Source organism: Rhinopithecus roxellana, chromosome 2 (assembly GCF_007565055.1).
Source record: "Rhinopithecus roxellana isolate Shanxi Qingling chromosome 2, ASM756505v1, whole genome shotgun sequence".
NCBI classification, from domain to species: domain Eukaryota; kingdom Metazoa; phylum Chordata; class Mammalia; order Primates; family Cercopithecidae; genus Rhinopithecus; species Rhinopithecus roxellana.
In genome coordinates this window covers 17,942,987-17,960,975 of record NC_044550.1, presented here as the reverse complement: position 1 = coordinate 17,960,975, position 17,989 = coordinate 17,942,987, and the positions used below count along the sequence as shown (strand labels likewise).

Below are 17,989 nucleotides of genomic sequence, written 5' to 3'. Positions count from 1 at the left end.
AGGGCCACAAGGAAATTTGGGGGGATGATGCATATGTTCATTATGTTGATTGTAGTGATGGTGTCGTAGATGTATACATATGTCAAAATTTATCAAATGTTACACTTTAAGAAGGTGTAATTTGGGCCATGTCTGTAATCCCAGCACTTTGAGAGGCTGAGGTGGGCGGATCATTTGAGGCCAGGAGTTTGAGACCAGCGTGGCCAACATGGTGAAACGCCATCTTTACTAAAACTACAAAAACTAGCTGGGTGTGGTGGTGCACCTGTAGTCCCAAATACTCGGGAGGCTGAGGCAGGAGAATCACTTGAACCCAGGAGGCAGAGGTTGCTGTGAGCCAAGACTGTCCCACAGCACTCCACTCCAGCCTGGACAACAGAGTGAGACTCCATCCCCCCCCAAAAAAATAAATAAATAAAGGTACAGTTTGTATATCAATTATTTCTCAATAAAGCTATTTATCTATTTAAGAAAGGAATATTACATTGGTTATAATGAGATGTCTTAATTTTTAACTGAAAATTGCTTAGATTAATGATGTATTTTTTATGATGATCAGTCTGAATATTTAATTACTGGTACCTTTTTTCATCTTTTAGGATGTGGAGCCACCCAAAATTTCAAGCACAAAAAACATTTCCATTAAGCAAGAGCCCAAAATATCATCCAGTCTTCCTTCTGGTAATAATAATGGCAAGGTCCTCACAACTGAAAAGGTAAAGAAGGAAGCCGAAAAGAGACCTGCTGATAAAGTAAGATTTTATTTTAATCTTGTTAAAAGAAAAAAGGTAAATTAGTTGTTCCATAAGCAGAAAGGAACAATGGTTTATATATCTTTCTTTTATATAATAATGGGTATAGGTATATAATAATCATCACTCAGTGAATATATATTGATAGCTATAGATTTTGACTTTTTGAAAAATGAGTAAAATTTACAAATTTTAAAGTTAAATGGTTAAAAGCTATTGTCAATAAATATTTGAGCCCTAGGGAGTATAGTAATTTTGAGTATAAACTTTTATCTATGCCTCAGAGGTCCTAGATGGAACAGTTGTTAAGAAGAAAAGATAGATACACTTTGGGAGGCTAAGGCAGGTAGATTGCTTGAGCTCAGGAGTTCAAGATCAGCCTGGGCAACATGGTGAAACCCCATCTCTACAAAAAATACAAAAATCATCTGGGTATGGTGGCAATCACCTGTAGTCCCAGCTATTTGTGGGCGGGTGGGGGGTGGAAGGATTGCTTGAGCCCAGAAGGCAAAGATTGCAGTGAGTGGAGATCATGCCACTGTACTCCAGCCTGGGTGACAGAGTGAGGCGCTGTCTCAAATAAAAAAGAAAGAAAGCAAGAAAGAAAAGATAGGAGAATGTAGATGTAAATGACTAAACGTAAACTTTATAGAATAGTATGCACCTGAGCAGGGCCAAGGATGATTCTTGGATTGTCTGTTTTTAGATGATTTCTACATATAGTAATTAAGATTTTAGTTAGAAAAAAATACATTTGAAAGATATCTTCAGTAACACTTGCCCTCAAGATGGAGTATATTATCCTGTATGTTTTCATACTTTTGCTGAATAGTAGCTATTCATAAACTACGTTAGATTATTTCTCTGCTTTTAGATCTACATAAATGAGGCTGTGCGTGGTGGCTCATGCCTGTAATCCCAGCACTTTGGGAGTTCGAGGCAGGAGGATCACTTGAGGTCAGCAGGTCAGGAGTTGGCCAGCGTGGCCAACATGGCAAAACACCGTCTCTACTTAAAATACAAAAATTAGCCAGGTGTGGTGGCGCACACCTGTAGTTCCAGCAAATCAGGAGACTGAGACATGAGAATCACTTGAACCCAGGAGGCGGAGGTTACAGTGAGCAGAGTCCCTGCACTCCAGCCTGGGCAACACAGCAAGACTCTGTCTCAAAAAAAAAATTATGTAAATAATATCATACTGTGTGTGTATATCCTTTGGTAACTTTTTCTCCACTCAACTATGTGCTTTTGAAATGTATCTCTGTTGATGCATGTAGATCTAGATTTCTTTTAGCTACTACATAATACTCATTCTGTGAATTAACCAGCTTATTCCCCTACTGATGCACAGATATTTCTCCTTTGTTTCTATTACAATGGAGTTGAAGTGAGCTACTTTATACATATGTCATGTTAATAGTTTCTATAGGATGTATACCTATAAGTGAATGTAATAGGATATGACATCTTGAACATTACTAGGCATTGTCAAATTGTTATCAAAAGTAGATGTACTAAATTTACACTGTCATCAACAAAGTACAAGAATTCCAAATTCTATGTCTTACCAGACTTTTTGATTTTTGCCAAATCTAATGGGTATATTGATAATATTTATATCTTAAAGAAGGGAATCCGAATTTGCTTTGAAGCAAATATGTGTTAAGTCTGTACAGTAGATACTAGTCTAAGTAAATCCATCGAACTTCCAGAATTCTTTAATAGATAGAAGAGTACAAAGAGAAATACAAATCTTTGTTAAACTGTTCTGATTTATTTATTTCTGTCTTGCTGGTTTCATTTAATGTACCGATAAATTCGTTACAGTTCTTCCACAGATCTTTAATGTGCACATTTGTCCCTAACTATATGAATATATCTGTAAAATGGACTTGATCATTGCCTGTTGTCCTTTTTATTCATCTTTCAGTGACTTAAAGTTTATTCTACCACATTACTTTATCATTTTCTGATGCCTGCTTTTTATAGATGAAATCAGACATCACTGAAGGAGTTGATATTCCAAAGAAACCTAGATTGGAGAAACCAGAAACACAGTCCTCTCCCATTACTGTCCAAACTAGCAAGGATTTAGCTATGGCTGACCTTTCCAGTTTTGAGGAGACCAGTGCTGATGATTTTGCCATGGAGATGGGATTGGCCTGCGTTGTTTGTAGGTAAGTTGTCCCTTGTCACAGATTATTTTGTTACTTTATGAAGAACACAGGACCCCTTTCCATTCCTCAACCCCCAAAATCAGAACAATTGTTGTGCATTTTCTATTTTGTTTTTACGATTTGGAACTGGGGTGGAAATAAGTAGATGTCTTATGAACTGCCCGTATAACAATTTAACATATTGAAAATTGTCAAATATTTTGTCTTTCCCAACTATGGCTTTTGAGTCTGTTATGTTGTAACATTTTCTGCATTTTTGGGTTCCAGAGGGAAAGTGATTATTATATTATGATATATATGCCTATGATAATCTAAGGCTATGGTGACTGCTTTTTGTGCTGTTGGAATTTATACTTTTTTATACACATATGGCTTCATTCTATTAATCTGATCATTCATTGAGCACCCTATGTGTGTGCAGTAACGTGCTAAGGACTGTGAATAGTTAGGTCCAGTTCTCACCTTTAGGTAACTCATATTAATGAAGAACAACAACAACATATAGCCAACTAATATAAGGGAATTTAATAGAGATACAGAATGTTATGAGACTGTTGGAAGACTAATCAGAGTCTACTACCTTCTGAGAGAAAGACAAAAATTATGATGAGAAATGACAAGGAGAAAATAGCCAAATTTAATCAAGGCATTCCATGTATTTATTAATGGTTGACCATAAGCTTTAAAAGCTTATGCTTTTGTGCATGCTATGTGTTGGAGTTTGTTATTTTGATCTTTGGGTTTCTGGGATTTTTTTTCTTTTTAATATACCAAACTTTACCAGAACAACCCTGAAATAACTTTTTTTTTTTTTTTTTTTTGAGACAGAGTCTTACTGTGTCACCAAGGCTGGAGTGCAGTGGTGTGATCTTGGCTCACTGCAGCCTCCATCTCCGGGGTTCAAGCCATTCTCCTGCCTCAGCCTCCCGAGTAGTGGGGATTATAGGTGTGCACCACCACGCCCATCTAATTTTTGTATTTTTAGTAGAGGCAGGAGATGTCTGCCAGGCTGGTCTTGAACTCCTTACCTCAAATGATCCGCCTGCCTTGGCCTCCCAAAGTGCTGGGATTACAGGCATGAGCCAGTACACCCGGCCCTGAAATAACTTTAAATTATTGCATTAAAAAAAGTAGTGTAATGTTTAATGGTGTGTTTTCTTAGGCAAATGATGGTGGCATCTGGCAATCAATTAGTAGAATGTCAGGAGTGCCATAATCTCTACCACCGAGATTGCCATAAACCCCAGGTGACAGACAAGGAAGCGAATGACCCTCGCCTGGTGTGGTACTGTGCCCGATGTACCAGACAAATGAAAAGAATGGTAGGAATCGTATTTTTCTTTATTTTAAACAGTCTGTCAATGTTTCTGTTGGTATGTGCTTTCAAAACAAAGATTTGAATATTTAAGATATTGAAAAAATAAATAATATAAGCTGATTATTTAAATGTTTATTTGTATAGTATATATATGTGATTAATATTTCTATGGCTAAAAACCAGACCACGTTATGTGCATTTTTCTCTGTTTAGTTTTATCTACTTCTAATATAGATAAACAAACAAGATTGGTGACATACAAATTATGAATATTCCTTACTAGTCTGTCAATGTATTTATAAACATTTTAATATACCATGCAGCACTGAGAACTGGTGAGATACAAAGCCCCACTGTTTGTTGAGGTCTGGTAAGGAAATAGAGAAAACTCCTGAGTGAGCTTAAACCACCAAATGAATAAGATGTGTACAGAGGTGATATTTATATGTGCATATCCGTCTTTCCAGCTGCATTTCTCTATTGCTTAGTCTTTCCTTCTCATTGTCCTCAAGTGACCATTACCTCATTCTTCCAACATACTTTCTGTTTTTACTGTTTACTAACATACCTGCCTTTAATGTCATAGTGAAATACATTTTCATTTGTTATATTGGATAGTTTTCTAACTTTTATTCACTTATAAAATAGATAAATGATAAATGAATTTCATAATTTTTCTTTTAAAGAAAACAAGAAATTACCATAATGTCTTATTCACCACCTCTCCCTCACACTTTCATCTCTCTTCCCCTGCCTCAAATTAGTGATTCTCAATTGCAGAGTTCTCATGTCTGTTAATCAAATGAATTTCTACGTAAATTTGTCTGACCAATGTATCTTTAAAGGTCAGAAGTACTTAGTTAAAAGTAAAAATTCGAGATACCAATTTTACTTTTTAATCAGTTAAATCAGAAATAGGAAGTGTTTTTATTTATTCCTATGAAATAAAAAGTAGTAAATGAAAAGTGTGGATATCAATAGTGTGTATATTTCTTACTTGTAACAGGAAATTTCTGTGACAAGTTACAATTTGTTCTGCTCAGTTTGATTTTTATTTAATTTATTACTTAAACTAGCCCTCCAGGATCTAAAGTGAAATTATTATAGATGAGCAATGCATTCCAGAGCATTGATAAGAAACCACTAAGAATTGGAAATTGTCAAAAGAAACAAATTGTGACAATAATCTGTCTTTCTTTAGTATGTACTCAATTGTTTCATTATTATCACTGTAGCTCCCTTAATATCTAAAGTAAGCACTCTTCTTCCCCCAAGTTTTTTCTCCTCCATTTTTTTGGATTTATTTTATGTCAAATCTATGTTTATGGTTCTAACCCTCTTCCTGAGTAAGCTTCTATAGCTAACTAGATAGTCTATAGATACTTTAAGTTCAATATATTTAAAAATAAAAGTTGTTTTATTATCCAGTTTTTTTTTCTGCAATTGCGTGAATTAGAAAACATCTATGATGCCTCTCTTAATTCCATATCCCTTTGTTTACCAGATTTGTTAATTCTCCCTCTTATGTCTCTGAAATCTGTTCATTTCTCTTTTATTACCCTGTTCCACAAATGCATTACTTGTCTATTGCAATAACCACTTAAGAAATCTCATTGCTTCCCATCAATCTACTTTGATTACTGTCATTAGAATTCTTCTAAAATATTTATCTGCTTATATATGCCCAGTGGCTCTCAATTACTTATATAATGAGGTTATACTCATTAGGATGCATATATGGACCTTCTCTTTTTGAGCCGACTCTACCTTACAGCCCTCTCTCTCACTGCTTCACCATACACATTCATATACTCTGGCCACTCTGACACAGACTAAGTGTGTAATTACCTGAATATGTGGAGAACTTTCATGTTCTGCTTCTCAGCTTCTCTTCATCTGGGATACTGTTTATTCCTTTATCTGCTTTGCAAATAATATCTAATTTATCAGTAAGATCATGTAATTCATTGGCATAGCACTTAAGTGGAGCTCAAGACTGACACATTCTACATTCTGTTGTTCTTAAGTTAAATGAAGCAAATATAATTTTTTTTTTTTTTTTTTTTTTTTTTGAGACAGGGTCTTACTCTGTTGTCTAGGCTAGAGTGCAGTAGCATGACCATGGCTCGCTGCAGCCTCGACTTCCCAGGCTCAAGCATTCCTCCCACCTCAGTCTCCCAAGTAGCTGGGACTACAGGCATGTGCCACCAGGCCTAGCTAATTTTCTTTATTTTTTGTAGAGATGGAGTCTCGCTATGTTGCCAGGGGTGGTCTCAAACTCCTGATCTCAAGTGATCCTTCTGCCTCAGCCTCCCAAAGTTCTGGGATTATAGGCATGAGCCCCCATACCAGGCTAAATGCAGATTAGTACCAGAAATCAGCAGTGAATCTGGTCTGTGTGTCCAAAAGTCAAAGTACTAAATGAGGAGTCATGGCTAATATTAGAACATGAGTAGAATACACCAAGAGTAAATGTGGGGAAATACCAAAAGACATGATCTGAAGTGAGCCTAAAGATCAGAATCCAGGAAATGTAAGGTTTAATGAGATAATTTTGGAACAGTGGGGATTCTAAATTCAGTCATTCTAACTATAAGTGCTTTGAGTGAGATTCTCATATGTGCATTGGTTGGTGTTCCAAGGTATCGCAAAGATATTATAAATAGCACCTGATATCCCCTTTCTCCTTGCACAGATTCCTCAAACTGGGGCAAGTTCTGCAGTACATATTATTGTAGGAAGACCTAGTTAAGAATGTTATGATCGTGTATGGCAGGGTCCAGGGTTATTCTTCAGTTCTATAATTTTCTCTCTACCCAGTAGTGGGTTTTTCCCCAGCTTCAGGTGAGAGACTCATATCACTTATTGCAGTGGTTCTCAATCTAAGGTAGTAATACACTCCTGTTTCACAGCATTTAGAAATATGTGGGGTTTTTAATGCTGCCATTTTGGCAGTTAGTGCCTTAGTGGAGAATTTTATACATTTTGCAGTGTTTGAAGCAGTCACCCAATGAAACTTTTAGTTCCTTTGTTGAACAAAACTGAATCAGTGATTATATCCTAGTTCCCTAAACTAGTATTATCAGTGAAGGACAAAGGATTGTGGGTATTTTTTACTCAGTTTCTAAGATGGCTGGATAAAACAGGGAAGGCAGAAGATCCAAACATGATCTCAGGTAGAAGTACTTCCTGGGGCTTCATCATAATTAATCTGTTAAAACATACAAGTTAGGTGGGTCCTCAGAGTCTAACCTCAGGAGTGCTAGATGTGGGTGGAATGCAGTATTAAGATCAAAAGCCATGGTTTTGGAGCCATATGTTTCTGTTTTACTGTGAGGGATGCATTCTCGTAACATGGTTTTGCAATAAAGGAAAAGATGGCTCTCCTTTCCTGCTAGTACCAGTAATCAACAGTGAATTACTTTGAACGTTCTTAATATTCTTGATCTGATTTTTGCTTTATAAGTGGTGTTGAAGGTAGGTGTACTTTGATGTGAAAGGTATGTGTATAAAAAGTGATACGAATTGAGATTTAAGGACCAAAACTATATAGTATGACAAACGGTAGCACAGGATTACACAAGAAGACCCAAACAAGAGCAAAATAGGCTAAGTTCTGGCTTCCAGAAATGGTGACAAATTGTTAATAAATTGTCTAGTACAGTGCTGTATAGGCTTATGAAGATTAGCAAAGACTATGGAATGGCTGGTGGGAAGCATCTTTCCCCGTTCAGTATGCATGGATTTTTCTGGATTCAGTTTGATTGTCCTTTTTAAATAATGATGATGAATAAACAGTAACTTTTTGTTAGCACTCAGCATATTCCAGATATTATGCTAAACTCTTACATAATCATAATTCATCCTCATAACCCACCTTTGAAACAAATGCTATTACCATTTTACAGATGAAGAGAATGAGGCTTTTAGAGAGTCACATATTTTGCCTGAGGTAATGTACCTAGAAAAATAGTTGCTGGGTTTTTTTCTGTTGTTGTTTTTTGAGATGGAGGTTCGCTCTTGTTCTCCAGGCTAGAGTGCAATGGTGTGATCTCAGCTCACTGCAACCTCCACCTAATGGGTTCAAGCAATTCTCCTGCCTCAGCCTCCCAAGTAGCTGGGATTACAGGCGCTCACCACCATGCCCGGCTAATTTTTATATTTTTAGTAGAGACGGGGTTTCACCATGTGGGCCAGGCTGGTCTCAAACTCCTGACCTCAAGTGAACCACCCGCCTCAGCCTCCCAAAGTGCTGGGAGTACAGGCGTGAGCCACTGCACCTGGCCAGTTGCTGGGTTTTAATCCTAGCTCTGTTTGACTCCGAAAATTACTCTTAAACACTGCACATAACCATTTATAAACAGTTATAATTATCTACCTAGAAAACACTAAAAAATAAACTCAAAAATGATTAGAGTTTATAGGAAAATTTAGTAAAGTGCCTAGTTATAAAATAAAGGAAAAAATCAATTATTGGTCAAAATATAACTGAAGATGCTTATAAAGTAATAGTGGGTGAAAATTCTTTGATAACATAGACATTTGCATTTATGAACTTTCTCTAAAGATTTAGCATGCCTAGTTTTGCAATGTGGAAAAACCTCAAAAAGTTTCATCATTTATCAATAGTTTTTTTTCTCCCTATTCTGCATTTAAAACCTTATAAATGATCTGAGCTGTGTTTTAATTTGCCCTCAGCAACTGAGGGACTTATGCCTAGACCCCAAGAAGAAAACTCCTACGTATTTGACCAACCCCAATGAGAAATAAATGTACTTCATCATGAGTAAAGCTAATGCTTACATATCGTTTGTGATTTTTCTTTTTAAAAAACAATTTTATCTTGTTAAAATGTTATTTAACCCTCTTCTGTATTATTTCTAAAGGTTAATATTATCTTTACTGTTTAGAAACTAATACAATCTGTAAAACCATTAATATGATGATAAAAATAATTTGTCAAAGAGCATATATATTATCATCACAGTACTTTTTTAAATGTTCAGCTGTATTTCATTTCAATGATGAGTCCTGTGAGAGATTATTATCTTTTTGTATATTCAGTTAAGAGTTTGTATCTGATTTAATCCACTGATTTTTGCAGGCTCAAAAAACTCAGAAACCACCACAGAAACCAGCCCCTGCAGTTGTTTCTGTAACTCCAGCTGTCAAAGATCCATTGGTTAAGAAACCAGAAACTAAACTGAAACAAGAGACAACTTTTCTAGCATTTAAGAGAACAGAAGTCAAGGTATAGTAGATTCTATTTTTATCTAAGATTATATCTTAAAGTTTAGTTAACTAAACAATAGTTGCTTGATAAAAAATTTAATGAGAAACTTTATATACTAAATGGCTATATTTTAGAAATTAAGACTTTACTACTATTAGGTAGAAAGGGAACATTTATATCATTAATTAATCTCTGACTCTGCTGTTTTTCTTTTTATCACAAATAGGAGCAGTCTATGATCATTCCAAAATGATATTCTTTACTATTCTCATCTGGTTCGATACTTATCTCCAATCAGAAATCTGGTTTAAATTCAGGCTGGGTGCCATGACTCACGCCTGTAGTCCCAGCACTTTGGGAGGCCAAGGCGGGTGGATCACCTGAGGTCAGGAGTTCGAGACCAGCCTGGCCAACATGGTGAAACCTCGTCTCTACTAAAAATACAAAAATTAGCAAGGCATGATGGTGGGCACCTGTAATTCCCAGGCATGGTGGCGGGTGCATGTAATCAGCTACTTGGGAGGCCGAGGCAGGAGAATTGCTTGAACCCCTGAGGCAGAGGTTACAGTGAGCTAAGAGTGCCATTGCACTCCAGCCTGGGTGACAAGAGTGAAACTCTGACTCAAAAAAAAAAGAAATCTGGTTTAAATTCAAAATACCTCTGCCCTCAGTAGCAATGGTTTTGCCCCACACACTACTTGAGCAGTTTGGCCTTGTAATTTTTTTTTCTCCCTTCTTACTGGCTATTGAAGGATTTTTCTTGCTTTGTCTTGTTTTGTTTCTTTATAATAAACTTTCAGTGGTATCTACCTCTTATACCAAGGGACCACATTGTCTAGAGAGAGTATCACCTTTCTCATTCCTAAGGTTGCATCCTTGAAATCATACTACATTATTCTTATTATCTTGGCATTTTTATATCCTGGAAAAAATAATTTTCTAATCTAATTTTATAACAAAGAATACTTCTACTCAGGTACACATTCCAATGTTAACACAGCACTAAATATGGAAGAAAAAAATATTAGCCTCAAATTCTCAAAGATTGACCTGAGAAAACTCTAAAGTTATTACCTTATCTAAGTGACTGTAAATAATAAGCTTAATACCCTTGATATGATGAAAATGATTATGAATATAAAGTACTTTTAAAAACTTAGTGATAATTATATTTGGAGGTTATTTTTCATTTTAATTTGCCAGGGAAGATTTGCTATCCAAGGCATATCCATTATTGATTTGTCATATAGGAACTTGGTGAATTGGAATAGAACTAAGAGTGACCAGTTTATTGAAAGTAATTAGAGTTGCTATATTCTGCACATAATCACTTTTTAGGAGATTTTTAGACTAATCTGTTACTACTAAAGTTTATTTTTAGAAAATTCAACATGAAATCATTTTATGGCAAACAAATTAAAGCCTTTGCTGTTATATTTGTTTTGATAAAGAGGTTTTGTGTTTTTTTAATAAAAAAAATTTATAGTATAAATTTATACTATAAAAAAATTGTTCCCATTCACATATAAAAAGCAAATGTCTTTTCTAACTTGCCCATCTAGCAAATAGGCAAAAAAATATTTATAGTTAAAAACTTGAGAAATTTGTTTTCTATGCTGAAATAGTAAGAAAATCACTTGGTCTCCATTGTTTGTGTTATATTACTCCTATGTGTCCTGATAGTATTATAAACCATCTGTCATCCTGTTGAAAAGCAATACTAAGCAACAGCAAGCCATTAAAATGAAATGCCAGACACATAGAACTTGCTTTCTTGCTTGTACTTCCTAAGTGTTGGTCTTTTAATTACTAAAGATGGGTTTTCTTTTGTGAAGTTTGTTGAAAGATCATTTAACCATATGGCAGACAGTTTTATGTTTAATAGCAAGAAAAGGAAAAAAAAAATTTAGGTGTTTCATAACTGAAAAGTAAACGTTTACTTCCTGACTAACTTTTTCTCTCATTGCTGGTATATATTCCTCTAGGAATGTATGGTTTATGTAGTTTTTCTTCTCTGGATAACTTCATAAGATAATTAATATGTTACTGTAAGAAAATATTCTATCAATTTTCAGAGTATGTGGACAAATATCTGGATTCCTTCTCTTATAAAACAAAGATCTCAGAACTCTATTTTTCTTACTTTTCACATTGATTAAAAATGTATGCATGCAGACAATATTGAAGGCTACCTTGATTTCAAGAGCTAAAAATGTTTTATCAACTATTTCAGAGCAAAGTTCTAAATTATAACTGGATATATTTTAGGTATAACTACCATTTTTTAAGTAGGATATTATTTTGTAAAATTTTATCTCTTACCTATATGTGAACTTAACACTTATGAATCTTCTTAAGAGTATAAAGGTAGAAAAGGTGTCAATAAGAAGTTCAATTCAAAATTAATTTGAACTACGTACATTTGTGCCTAATGTGAAAGTGAAAAAATATATTCTTGTGTAAACAAGAGCAATATGTGTTTATATAGTGGCATTGGTATCATTGTGAGCTTCTGATTAGCCAGGGAAGTTAATCAGAAAAGTTGAAGGGTTATACCCTTATGAAATATATCGGAGAGTGAGATCAGTCCTACCGAAAATGTCACTGTGCAGCCTAATGAGGCAATTGATAAAATCCTTATTAAAGGAGCAGGAGACTCTTATATGATAGTTTAACTGGAATCATGGGCAAATTGTGAAACTAAAATCATGAGACCTTTTTAATACATCATGAAAGTTGTACACTTCCAAGTAATTAACTTTGCATATATTTTGTACTCCTGTAACTGTTGCTCAAAATTTAGGAGAACATTTTTTTAAATGGGTTTAGAATCTATACAGCTGTCTTCTTTCTCTCACACAGTCACTCAGTAAATAAACATTGACTGAATCTCTTCATCTTGGATATGTTCTCCTGAATATTCTGGGTATGGGCATTTTTGCCCATTAAGGGTGAATTAAATTTTTGAAATGATCCCTAGTTATTTGGAGCGAAGTCTAAAATAATTAGATGTTTAATTAAGCTAGATAATACTTTGTTGAGTAAAAAGTATATTAAAGCACTAAATCTGGTTTTCAGATATAGCTTAGAATTGAATCTAGGTCGGGTGCAGTGGCTCAAGCCTGTAGTCCCAGCACTTTGGGAGGCTGAGACAGGCGGATCACGAGGTCAGGAGATCGAGACCATCCTGGCTAACATGGTGAAACCCCGTCTCTACTAAAAATACAAAAAAAACTAGCCGGGCGAGGTGGCGGGCGCCTGTAGTCCCAGCTACTTGGGAGGCTGAGGCAGGAGAATGGCGTAAACCCAGGAGGCGGAGCTTGCAGTGAGCTGAGATCCGGCCACTGCACTCCAGTCCAGGCGACAGAGCGAGACTCCGCCTCAAAAAAAAAAAAAAAGAAAGAATTGAATCTAAAAGCAATTCTCAAGAGGGAATTTCATATATTTTCTTTTGGAATCATTAGAACAAGAATATGGTATCAAAAATTTTCTGTTTTGGAAATGATAATATCCGCTAGATACAGATAAGTTTTGTTCTGTGTGACTTTTCAGATCTGCTTCATAAGAACCTAATTTGTTGGTGTGATTTAAATTTCCCAATTCATAACTTAGATATAAAAAGTCTAATGAATTTTTATATATACAAAGATGTTTATATAGGTATTGATTATACTTGGCTCTAATGTAATATTTACCTTATGTTTTTAGACATCCACAGTTGTTTCAGGAAATTCTTCTAGTGCCAGCGTTTCCTCATCAGTAACTAGTGGCTTAACTGGATGGGCAGCTTTTGCAGCCAAAACTTCCTCTGCTGGTCCCTCAACAGCAAAATTGAGTTCAACAACACAAAACAGTACTGGGAAACCTGCTACCTCATCAGCTAACCAGAAACCTGTGGGTTTGACTGGTCTGGCAACATCATCCAAAGGTGGAATAGGTTCCAAAATAGGTTGCAGTAACAGCACCACGCCCACTGTACCATTAAAACCACCTCCACCTCTAACCTTGGGTAAAACTGGCCTTAGTCGCTCAGTTAGTTGTGACAATGTCAGCAAAGTAGGTCTTCCTAGTCCAAGTAGTTTAGTTCCAGGAAACAGCAGCCAACTAAGTGGGAATGGAAATACTGGAACATCAGGACCTAGTGGAAGTACTACTAGCAAAACTACTTCAGAATCCAGCAGCTCTCCCTCAGCATCCCTTAAAGGTCCAACTTCACAAGAATCACAGCTCAATGCTATGAAACGATTACAGATGGTCAAGAAGAAAGCCGCCCAAAAGAAACTCAAGAAGTAATGTGGCCAAGTAGGTTTTTATATCATATTAGCCTAAAGATGAAAGGCTTATTATTAAGATATAATCTGTAATATACTGTAATTTAATAAAAGTCTTCATAATCAAATTTCTATTGTTTCTTACCTTAAAATGCTAGATATTATATAACAAAACTTGGAACCTTTTATTTTAATCAGTCTTCAACATTTTTATTTTAATGATTTCCGTAGTGTGTGAAAACAATGATTAGAATGACTGGTTCTCGATGAGAACTTCAGAAGATTGATAGCATCTGTGAATTTAAGGAAAAAGAATTAGTTCGTCTTCTAGCAAAGCCCCAAGAGTTGATCCTGGTGAATGAGGTGCCTTATGTGGTGGCAGAGATGACCCAACATAGTTTTCTATTTTCCTCCCCATATTCTGGATGTTCATTTTCTGTGCTAGCCCCATTTCAACTGACTCTCCCTTTCCCTCCCAATTATTTCATCTTTTTTAAAATTATTTTTTCATTATTGATTTCTCATATCAGTGGATTTTCCTAATTGATTTATCATACTTCATATTGTATCTTTACCTTTTTTTATCACCTCATTTCAGTTATTTAAGGATACATCTTTTTCCAATAAATTGTGAACTCTCTTGGTGTTTAATACAATATTTTTTCTCAAGTTGCTCACTTTACCTACATTGCCAATGTAATATATGCACATAGTACGTAATAAATATTGAACTTTGATTCATCCTGGTTATGCACATTCCTGATAAGTTTTAGAGAAAAATATCATTTCCCAAGGGTCTTTGCAGATGAAAATGTATGACTTGTTCACACACTAATGGCATCTTCCTATACCATGAAAGAAAAGGCTATCTTACTTAGTGCTCAAAATGTTATAGTATTTTACCTAATTTTAGCTAACTTTTTATACAATAAGCTCCTATATAATGATTAATTCTTGAGATTGTTTTGTACATTGTTAACCCATTTATGCCAGAGGTTGCAAATTTTTTTGGTGAAAAATCAGACCTTGGAGATGACCTTGAACAGTAGGGTATAAATAATTCCCACAAGCTGAGTGTTGCAATAATGGAACACTAGGCATAAATGGGTTAAGTCAGAAAATGTGGAAAGTCTGAGTTGTTGTCTTACTTGGAAGCTAACAAATTAACCAGCAATTGTTGCACCTATATATTCTGAGAGAAGATAGGAAGCCCTCTGCATCAGAGAAACAGTTTATTATTCACAGCAAAAAAACTGGATATCCAACAAATTCCCATTCACAAGGACTGTGAACAGCCTGTTCCATCAACCTTGATGTGTGCTACTAAATCTTCACTCTACAGATATCTAATCTCAAACTGTCTTCCTTAATCTCTAGGTTTTTCTAACAGCATTATTCTAAAGTATATTGATAGATGATCTCTATAAACACAAAGCTTTTAAAATTAAGCTTTGTCTTTTTTTTAAAGGAAAGATTATTATTTTAAACTGCTCTGTTAAATAATGGTGCTAAATTATTTGTAGTAAATTAGAATCCAGGATTGAGAATCCATTATCTCAATCATTATCTCAATAGGCAGTAAATGTCTGTTTACCCCATATGTAAATAATGAATTATCTCAATCCTACAGAGACTTTTGCTTTGAGAAACAGATTTATTGTGATAAAACATCAATTTGACATAAACCCCAATTTCCCTTCGGGGTCAAAGAAACCAAAAAATACATATCCATAATTGTTTATAGTTCAAAACCAGTGTGGACTAAACAAAATTACCTGACATAAACACTCAGTTCAGCAACTATAACAGTTAACGTAACCTCTGTACCTACAAAAAAATGAAAGCAGTAATGTTTATTACAGTTCACACACTGGCACTTGAAATGAAAACATTTATCCCATCACAGAAAACACGTGCTAGATAAGAGTTGAGAAGAGAAGCAATTACTTTAATTTCTATTGTACCTCAGAGGGAACTTGAACTAGTTTAGGAGGTAACTTATCTTTCACTGAGTATGGCTCTTTGTATAGATAATATGTGCATACATATATTTAGGTTATGTACATATGTTTAAGTACACATATACAGTATTAGCTCAGTTTCGTATTTTATAGAGGTATATTTGGTATTAGAGTTTAAATTGTCTCAAGGAGCTTTTAGACCTTGATTTTTTTCATATCGTAAAATGAGCTACAAGACCCTTTGAGCAGTAAAGAAAGTAGCCAGTTTTATATAAATAGCATTTATTATTTTATGATCATTTTATTTAGTTGGTTATGTGCAGATGTTTTTCCCCACTAGAATTTAAGTGGTATGAAGGGAGGGTTCTTGTTTGTCTTTCACAGCATTGTATTCCCACTGTAACTCTCAATAAATACTTACTGGTTCAATGAATGAATGGACAGATAAGCAAATGTGCTAACAAGCTTTTAGGATTGTACATTTTAATGCCATTAGTAGATATGTGGTCACTATCATTTTTCTATTTTGCATATCATGCTTTTTGTAAGGTTATATAACTATAGATTTTAGTGACTTAAGGAAAAGAAAAGGGAAAACACTAAAAGAAAAGGCCTTAAAATCAGAAGACCTGGTTTTAAATCCCAGTCCCTCCATGTGAGTTCCTCAATTTCCTCCTTTATAAAACATAGATGATAATGAGATGTCCTTCAAGTCTATAGTGGATCTGAAGGGGGGGCTATTATTTTCTGTGAGACCAAGAAGAATGTAACTGACATGGCCATGAATCCACACAAAACAGAATGCACTGTGTTTACATGGGACATTGCACAGTCACAAAGAGAAATTACACTACAAGGCTTCAGAGAGGTAATTATAAAGTTTTGGTGGCAACCAACGTGGCTCCTTGTGGTTTGGACATTCCTGTAGTTGACCTGGTGATTCAAAGTTCACCTCCTCAGGATATTGAGCCCTATATCCATATCCATCTCTCTGGATGCACAGGTAGAGCCGGACAGACGGGTTTGTATATGTTTTTTTGTTTGTTCGTTTTTTGAGACGGAGTCTTGCTCTGTTGCCCGGGCTGGAGTGCAGTGGTGCAATCTCGGCTCGCTGCAGGCTCTGCCCCCCGGGTTCACACCATTCTCTTGCCTCAGCCTCCCGAGTAGCTGGGACTGCAGGCACCCGTCACCTCGCCCTGCTAATTTTTTGTATTTTTAGTAGAGACGGGGTTTCACCATATTAGCCAGGATGGTCTCGATCTCCTGACCTTGTGATCCGCCCGCCTCGGCCTCCCAAAGTGCTGGTATTACAGGCGGGAGGCACCGCGCCCAGCTTGTATATGTTTTTAATCAACCAAGAGAAAGAGGTCAACTAAGATACGTGGAACAAAAAACAGGAATTACTTTTAAACATGTAGGTGTTCCTTCTACAATGGATTTAGTTAAATTTAAAAGCATGGATGCCGTAAGGTCTCTGGCTTCCATTTCTTATGCTGCTGTTGATTTTTTCCAACCATCAGCTCAGATACTGATAGAAGACAAAGGGGCGATGGATGCATTGGCTTCAGCTTTAGCCCACATTTCTGGTGTATCAAGCTTTGAACCATGATCTTTAATCAACTCAACTCTGATAAGGGTTTTGTGATCATGACTCTGGAAAGTGTAGAGGAAATACAGGATGTCAGCTGTGCTTGGAAAGAACTTAATAGAAAGCTGAGTAGTAATGCAATGTCTCAGATTACCAGAGTGTGCCTCCTGAAAGGAAATATGGGTGTTTGCTTTGATATTCCTCCAGCTGAGTCAGAAAGGTTACAGGCAGAGTGCCATGATTCCGGCTGGATACTCTGAGTGCCAGTTAAATTACCTGAAGTTGAAGAATATTATGATGGAAACATCTTCTAATTCCGGACAGAGAAGTGGCTGGTCAGGCAGGTCAGGTGGTCAGTCTGAAGGCGTCACTCAGGAAGTTGACAAGGTGGTAGAAGACGAAGTGGAATAGAAATCGATCAAGAAGTGGGGACCACAAACGGAGTTTTAACTGAGTATTTGATAGTTAATCTACCAGTGTGAGCTTGCCTATTTCTACCTAATCATGTACATTATCCACCAAAAATTAGGTCGTCATAGTTGAGGTATGTGTCTGCTATTAGCAAAGAAGTTGATCATATTTTTATAAAAATGTATTTCACAAGAATGGTTGTAAACAAATCTACTTATCCAGTTATACCTTTGAATAAAAAAAAAAAGAGCCCTGGCTGAGGGGGAGGTCTATTTAGA

General features: G+C 35.8%; 1 protein-coding gene and 1 pseudogene across 2 annotated transcripts in view; both read left to right on the top strand.

Moving 5' to 3' along the window:
- The window catches only part of INTS12 (integrator complex subunit 12), a 26,058-nt gene extending 12,179 nt beyond the window's left edge, over positions 1-13,879 (top strand). For both annotated transcript variants that reach the window (XM_010371551.2, XM_010371552.2), the window contains exons 3-7: positions 600-752; positions 2,742-2,929; positions 4,092-4,251; positions 9,352-9,498; positions 13,189-13,879. In XM_010371551.2, coding sequence (XP_010369853.1) covers positions 600-752; positions 2,742-2,929; positions 4,092-4,251; positions 9,352-9,498; positions 13,189-13,773 — 1,233 coding nt within the window. In that variant the 3' untranslated portion in view covers positions 13,774-13,879. The remainder of the gene's footprint in view (positions 1-599; positions 753-2,741; positions 2,930-4,091; positions 4,252-9,351; positions 9,499-13,188) is intronic.
- On the top strand, positions 13,773-17,989 carry LOC104668779 (annotated as a pseudogene).